Genomic DNA, 7798 nt, shown 5'->3' with positions numbered 1-7798 from the left:
ACGACACAAGGAAGATAGGAAAGAGCGCGAAACGGAAGACCAGTCTCCTGCGCGGGAAGAAGAGAACGCTGTTGAAACCGTCGCGTTCGTTTCTTTGGACTACAAAGAACTTTTTTCTGTCGGGAAAGTGTCTGTTTCTGCATGCGTCTACCCGCTTCTTGTCTCTGTCTATTTTCTCTAGTCATCCCCTCTCTGGCGGAACAACCACGAAAACTCCAATTTTCTCTGTCGTTCGTACTAACCTCTGAAGCGAGAGCTCGCCAAAGTCAGACTGACAGCGATCGTGATCTGGTGACACCGAAACGGTAACGCCCAGCTTAGGGGCTCCTTTCACCAGGAAGAAATCGAGATGTAAAAAGGGAAGTTTAGCCTTCTATGCTAGAAGGAACTATCGAGTTATGCAGTCGTCCTCGTACGCTACAGAGCCGCAAGCATTCGATTCACGGAAGCCGGCGTGGACACACATTGCCAGAGATGGGGAAGGGAAACGAACGGTGGAAGAAGGGATACCCAGTCACTTCGCAGTTCGATGCGCAAGAATAGAACAAGCTCTGGAGGCTGACAAGGAAACATATGCACACAAACATGCGCATGCACTCACAAAAGTAAATATCCATATATATATATATATATATACATACATATGTCTGGACCTAGAACACGGGCTAACACCGTAATTTAGTCTGGAACCGTTGCTAAAAGACTCGAGCGCCAGGCCGGAAAATGTATAATGCGGCGACACAGGATGCTCTAGAATCCTCGGAACTGTAAATCCAAAACACTTGACGTCATCCTGCGTGCTGGACCCGCACCTGTGTTTTGTCGGTTCGTCTCTTGTCTCTCACTCTGCACAAGAGATCACCGTCCCCGTACATTATTTCTTTTCTCATCTCCCGCTTTCAAAGCCAATCTAGCGTTGGATCAGAACAACGTACACCTCACACTTGACTGAACACTGAAGCTCTCTTCTGTTTGCGCGCCTGGCCGTCACTGTCTCTGAGCAACGAAGGCATATTTCGACTTGCCTGGGTGTTCCAATTTTTTCTTATCTTGGCAACGGGGCTGCCCTTAGCAGCGTGGATTCCTCGATAAGAACTCCCACTGGCAACGTGCAGGGAGAAGCGACTCTGAAACGCACAGATGCTTAGCGTAGACCTTCATTTACTTTGTCCTCTCTGTTCACAGTAGAGGCGCCGTTCGTTTCACCGTTAGGTCGCGGTTTCCCTCAAAGCACGCGCGGCAAAACAGGCACGATCGACGAAATGGAGGCACAGCATGAACACCTGAACGATTCTGGATACCGCCACGAGTCCGTTTTGTGGAAACAGCTATGGACCCAGAAAGTCTCAGCGAAAGCACCACATGGCTTCTCCACCGCTTTGGGGTTCGAAGTCCACGCAGGATTACGAGCTGTACAAGAAGGCCGATGTGCTTGTTGCAGATCGTGTCCACCGGGGCTGTGCCGCATTCATTTGTGCAAGACTCGAACGGAGATGTGGCGGATTCAACACGGGCCGAGTTGGAGTGCTTCGCGGGAGCGGAGTTGCGCTGAATTTTGAATGGCTTCCATGGGGGTGGGAAAATCGTGACGGTGGGTTGGAGCACCTGTAGGCGAGGTGTATTTTAGAAATGCAGCGACGCGTGCAGAAACGCGGCAGCGTCCTCGACGGTTGGAAAACGTGTGCCGTCGATTCAGTTCCGTTGCAGTCTGAAGAATATTTCCACTTCCTTCACAGACAACAGCCGGTGGTCACATATCAGTTTTCGGGTCGATGGGGAGTGCGAGAGATCTGAAACTGACTTGGGTTCAGTCCGCGTTATTGTACCAAGCGTCATCGACTTCGGTTTCTTATAGCGAGCGATGCCTGAATACTAGAGCTACGCTGGTTAATGCGCGTCAGATACAAATGTATGCTATCCCATATAATTTACACGTCCTTATATGTGAACATATTTCAACAGTTGTATCTATACCTTGTATATCCATTCAAAACATCCATTCTAAATGATCGATCTCGATCTTTCTCTTTTTAGATCGAAAATGACGGTAGAGACTTTGCAGTGTGACCGCTGCATCTGACACCTTGAGGTCCTCCGTTTTATTGATTCTAGTGAAAGACTGAGACTAGGGTCACTTCGTCTTTGTATCCAGACATCACATCGCACGCCTGTCCAATTAGGCGACAGTCGTCCGTCTCTGGAAATGATGACACGCAATGCGCAACCTCCTTTAATCTGTGACTGCGGATCTTTAGAAAAACCAAACTCTTAGGAGCAGACAGTTGCAGAAAAAAGATTCCTTCTCACTGGCGTCTAAGTGCAACACAACCGCCACACGGACCCACACCTAAGTGTCCACAAATCTGAGCGGTAATGTACATACAAGCATATATATCCGCATAAAAACAGAGGTTCCAGAGCCACGGGGGGTTGACAGTGGACCGGGCGGGCACCAAAAAAAACATCGTTTCGTCTATTTGATGTTTTTTCCCTGAATGGGATACGACAGTTTCTGCTGGCCTTGTGCCTTCAAGGCTACATCCATCGCGGCCATTGTCTGCTGTCCAGAGTAAATGTCAGCAAGGTCGGGGAACCAGTTCAAGTCAGAGAGCGCGGACTTCGCCGCAGCCTCGCTCTGAGAGGCCTCCAACAAGTAGAACGCATCGAGCCTGAAAACGAAGCGAAAATCAACATACGCACTGCCACCGACATATAGAACACTCGTTAAAGCCTCTTCCGTATACAGACTACACACTTTTGTATAGGCATCTGCATATATATATATATATATATATATATATATATATGTCTCAGGTTATATGCGTCCAACGAGCGATTGTATTCTGTCCATCGAGACACAAACCGTAACATACATGTATTCTCGGGAGACAGAAGGCATCTAACCGAAGCACAGACACACATGCAAGTAGTTAAACGTTCACACGGCTTTTGAGGGGTGCGTCCGGAAACGGTCCATGCGAAAAGCAAGTGGGTACACAGAATTCAATTTATGAGTTTTAGCGATTTACAGACAGGCACATAGCTGAACAAGACGGACAAAGTGGTACCTTAGTATTTATGCATCCAAGCACAAAAACAGGGGTCTCTTCTGAAACTAGAGATAAGCAGTTCTTTCGACATCAGCCGATATGTATATATATGACATATATTGCAGACATATCCAAGTTTTTTCTCTTCGTTTGGTTCGTATCTGCTCGTATTTCCTGATTCATTCTCGTGCGATTCTCGAGTTTCACCCATGCCTACGCTTCGCCGCGGGGTCTTATTTGTAGGACGAGGCTCTCGAGTCGCGACCTTCCCTACTCTGTTCATCTGTCACCAAGAGAAGCCGCCCAGTTTACGCGTCTCTCCCTCTGGATGTACCGTGTGCCTTAGTGCTCTTCCAGCTTTTCTCGGGTGTATCTTTCGGTGGATTTGTGCCTCCCCTGTCTTACTTGAGCTTCATGAAATCTTTCCATTTCATCGCATTGTAGTCCTTGTTGTGATACTCCAGCCTCGAATCCACGCCTTCATAAATTTTTTCAATCGTTTCCACAGGGATCTCCAGTTGGTGACGCGCTTGGCCGACTTCTATTCTCTGCACAGGCCGCTTTCCGAACAGCAGACTGACAGACGGGCACCGTTTCGGGATGAAGTTCAACATTTTTACGAGGGGTAACGACCAGGCAAAAGATGAAGTGACGACAAGACACCCCCTAAGCGAAAAAGGAAAGCCTCAAAGAGAAAGGCGACAGCAGGGGAGATGAGGCGGCAGGGTGAGACACAGAAGCGCCAAGAGCCGAGGAATTTGCCGGTTGAAGGCAGAAACACACCACGTGGAGCGGCTTACTGCTTGTGGACACTAGAATGAAGCTGAAAAAGACCTCAGAGGGAACACTCTGAATCAGGCGAGGCGGAAAAAAAGGAACAAATGCGGGTTTTCGGTCAGGCACACAGATTCTTTTTGCGACAGAGAAATGCACCGGAGCAACGCGAGCTTTGGTTTTTCTCGGCACTCACATGCATGCGAGGGCATGCACAAAGGACACAGATCCTTTTACCGTGCAGAGCCCTCTGAAACGTTTATCGGGCGTTCCAGTGTAGGATGCATAGAGAACACGGAGGGGCGACAGAGTAGGGGAAGAGAAGGAAGAATTTGCTGCTTACTATCGAAGCTTGCCCGGCTTCCCCCCCGAAATTTAGTGTCGGCTCGGCCTTGCGGATCTACGTGGGATACAGCCCCGGTCCTGTCTCGTCCTGCCACCCTCACATAGCAATCACTGTAGCTCTGCACACTTTCCAGATCTCCTGGTTTTCTTCGATTCTGCTCGGACGGGCGTTGAAGATTCGTGCTCAGGACTTGTTGAAGCATTGATCAGTTACCTACCCACGCGTTGCACACGGAGCGATCCCTGCTCTTGTCATCAGTGCCACATACTCCTGCGCAGAAAAGTCCTGTGATGGACGTAGTCATTTCCTGGGCAGCACGGGCAAACGGTGAGCCCTTTCATGTGAACCATGCTGATGAATAGATGGGGATTCCAGGGACCTGCGCAGCCCCACTGACATTAACGCAGTCTCCCAACGACAGTGCCTCGTCCATCACCCAAACTGACACAGGAGCAAGCGCTGAATTGGCTAGTTGCGATGTTCGGTGTTTCAGCCCAGTCCGTCAAAGCATGGACGTTCCGGAAAGAGGACTATCGAAAGGAGGAGGCATACGCGAATCGTTTCTTTCGGAGTCTGTGCTGCGGCGCTGAACCCGCGAGGGAGAGTTCTTTTCGGCAACGGCCCGCGGGTGGCCTAGCGAAAGCTGCATTCGGAATGCAGCAAGTTGTGGCTCTTTAGGATCGCTCCAGAATCGATTCATTTTCTGACGATAGTTTTCGCTCATGGCGCAGAGAACACATTGGCCAGAGAGAGACTTCAAAGTGCGACGCTCCTCTCGCAAGACAGGTCAAATGACGGGAGAGGTATGCACACGCGCTTTCGGGTTTATCCAACAAAGGCACATATCCGCATCTTGCAGAGAATTGTAGGCAGCTCGAAAAACAGTTTCGCACCGAGTGCCCAGACCTCCCTTGTCTGACAAATTGACCTCCTCTCTAATTTGTGGACACGCGACGAAAATGGTCATACTGGGTCTCGTCCCAGAAACAACCTTGCGCTGCTGCACACGCATACCGCGTAAACTTACACGAATAGAAAGTTCATTCACGGAATCAGGAAATGGTTTGTTTTATAATCACACACGATTACCTACAACCCGCTTTGTTTTTGCAGGAAGACGTTGTATACCAGACCACCGGCGCGGAGCTCAAGTTGTTTTTCTCCCATTGTTGCTACCTTCCAACAAAAGACTCTGTTCATTCTGACCCGGTCGTAGGTCAGAATAGGGACACGGCAGAAGTCTCATTCAGCATCTTCAACGAACGCACCAACTGTCTCTCGATTAAAAGTGCTTCGCTTTCTTTTCGACATCCATTGCTGTGGCTATCTGTATGTGTATCTGTACCTACCCGCCCTTTATGCAACTTTCAGTGAAACCCCCTCCATGATGTCGAAATCATATCGGAGTGGGAGATCAGCCAACAAAAAGTCTCCCATCGGAGGGCTCCTTTGTGCATTTGGCCTCCCCCAAAAGGGTGGAAAGTATGATGCCACATTTTTGTTGCGCTTCCAGAAGACCTGGCGATGATGCACTCCGCTTTCCTGTCGTTTCAGTCAAAACATGAAACTGCCAAGACTCATGAGAAACGTGCCTCGACGCCATCGCGTGAAGTTCTCAAAATCAGGTTCGCTCTTCCCTCTTACTTCTGTGTCTGTTCTGTCTTTTTTCGTCTGCCACTAACAAAGTGGGAAACTTTCGCGAGGCAGTCTTGATGTTGTCACATTCCACAGGGGGAGGGTATGAACATCCCGTAGTATTTTCGCCCCGTTTCAACACCTGTGGTTTTCTCTCAACACAAATCTCAAAGGGATGTATCAATGTGCAACTTTTGTACCGATGGAAGATTTGACACCCCCGGTGTCCCTGTACTTTTACCGTAGTCAACTGCGTCAATTCCTTCCCCCATCTCTAAAGCGCCAATGTCGGGTAATGTGCTTGCCGGTTTTTACGGAAGAGTTTCGAGGTTTTCTACCTCAGACCAATGCTGATGTTCGACTTCTTCCCCACTTCCTCTTCTTTCTCGTCTTCGTTGTCTGCTCATGCTTGGCTTGTTTCTCCTGCTCCGTCTTCGGCTCCTTGTCCTCTCGTTTCCGTTTCTTTCCAGTACGTAGTCAGTTAGTCAAAGACTAGGGAATTCGGGTACGACACAGCATGACGCTGCGGTTCACCCGAGAAAATTTCTCCGTTGATGTTTGGGTCTCTGACGAAGGAGAGAAAGTGCAAGAGAAAGGGAAAGAGAAGAACCTGAGGACCGAGGAGGAAAGAGAAACAAAAAGCATGGCGATAGAGAACGGAGAGGCCGACGAGTCCCTGTGAGAACTAGGGTTCCGTCAATTCATGTGTAGCTTTTCCCTTTGCGAAGAATAAGAAAAAACACGAGTATGACCGTCTCCTGCCTCATCTGTCAGGCAGTTTACTTACAATCTGCTGAAAAGGACAGTACCACCAGGTGCCTGAGTTTCTGTACCTGTCTCTATCGTCGTTCATGTTTTCGCCGCCTCCGGAGAATAATTTGTTCCCAGTCTTTCGACGCGCTTCCAGAAGGCGGTCGTGTGTGGCCGCTTACATGGAAGCAACTTTTTGGTGACGCGTGCTGAGGCTTCAAGATGTCGAGGGAAAATTTGACAACGCGAAGAAGCGTGACGCAGCTCATGCCTTCCTCTGCTTCCTTTCTCTCACAGAAATTATCCGCGTCGCAGCCTGTCCTTTCAAACACCATACCAGCTGATTCTTTCGCTTCGTCTGAACCCTCCGCGTTTCCTTCGTCTGCGCCTTCTGGCTCCTCTGCCTCTGCTGTTCCTTTCTCTTCCGCTTCCCATGCAGCGCCTCGAACCCAAGGGGCAAACTGTCAAGCATTCTTTCACCCTTCAGTAGCGGCTTCGAATGAAATTCTCTTCCAACAAACGCGAGAGGCCCTAATTTCGCGGTTCGTTACAGCGGCTGCAAACGCGTTGAAACCGGACATAGGCTGTCCTCGCTTGTACGAGAACCGCCTACCCAACCGTTCTGCTCTTTTCCCTCGTACCGAAGGGGTCTCTCCACAACACGCACCTCCCGAAGACGATGTTGCCTTTCCCGCCCTCGGTTCCTCAGCAGAAGAAAGCGAATGCATAATAGGAAAAAACGGCCACAAAGAGCACCCCATCAAAGAGCCCACACCTTCAGCTTTCCCGCACACCGACGGCCTTGAGCGCGCACTCAGCACGTTCTGTCGTACGCGAATTCTCGCTCTCGAGTCTCAGGCGCTTCTCTCTGTATCTTACGAAACTCACTGCCCCCCGCTCGCAACGCCTCCGGTATCTCTGCAAGCGCGGGGAACTACGCAGCTTCTCGCACAAAAGAAAGACTTAGAGAGCGTTGGCGGAGAGCCTGTTGTCGAGGCCAGCTCGCCTCCAGAGACAAGAGAGCGGCTACGAGGTGAAGAGGGCGACCCGCCAGGAAGCTTGGCCTCGCTGTGTGCCCAGGGTCCACACACGTTTCCAGGCCTTGCGTTAAGAGGCGGCGACGACAGGGAGGCTCCCGGAGGAGCGCAGAATGACGGCGAGAGCGGCGAGGTTTCCTCGTGTGGGCAAAAAAGAAAGAAATGCTACTTTCCGGAAGGCCTCGACGAGGAGAGAGTGTGTTTTG

At 50.2% G+C, this 7798-nt stretch overlaps 1 protein-coding gene across 1 annotated transcript; it reads right to left on the bottom strand.

Moving 5' to 3' along the window:
* Window positions 1-2473: 2473 nt before the first annotated feature.
* On the bottom strand, window positions 2474-3664 carry NCLIV_062710 (conserved hypothetical protein; the record flags this gene model as incomplete). Its single annotated transcript, XM_003885822.1, has 2 exons — window positions 2474-2669; window positions 3456-3664. 2 exons carry the CDS (start codon window positions 3662-3664, stop codon window positions 2474-2476), a joined length of 405 nt encoding a protein of 134 aa, XP_003885871.1.
* Between the last annotated feature and the right edge of the window lie 4134 nt (window positions 3665-7798).

The sequence above is a fragment of the Neospora caninum genome, chromosome XII (genome assembly GCF_000208865.1).
Source record: "Neospora caninum Liverpool complete genome, chromosome XII".
Taxonomy (NCBI): domain Eukaryota; phylum Apicomplexa; class Conoidasida; order Eucoccidiorida; family Sarcocystidae; genus Neospora; species Neospora caninum.
Note: the sequence above shows the minus strand (reverse complement) of the source record. Positions and strands in the feature narration are given on the sequence as shown.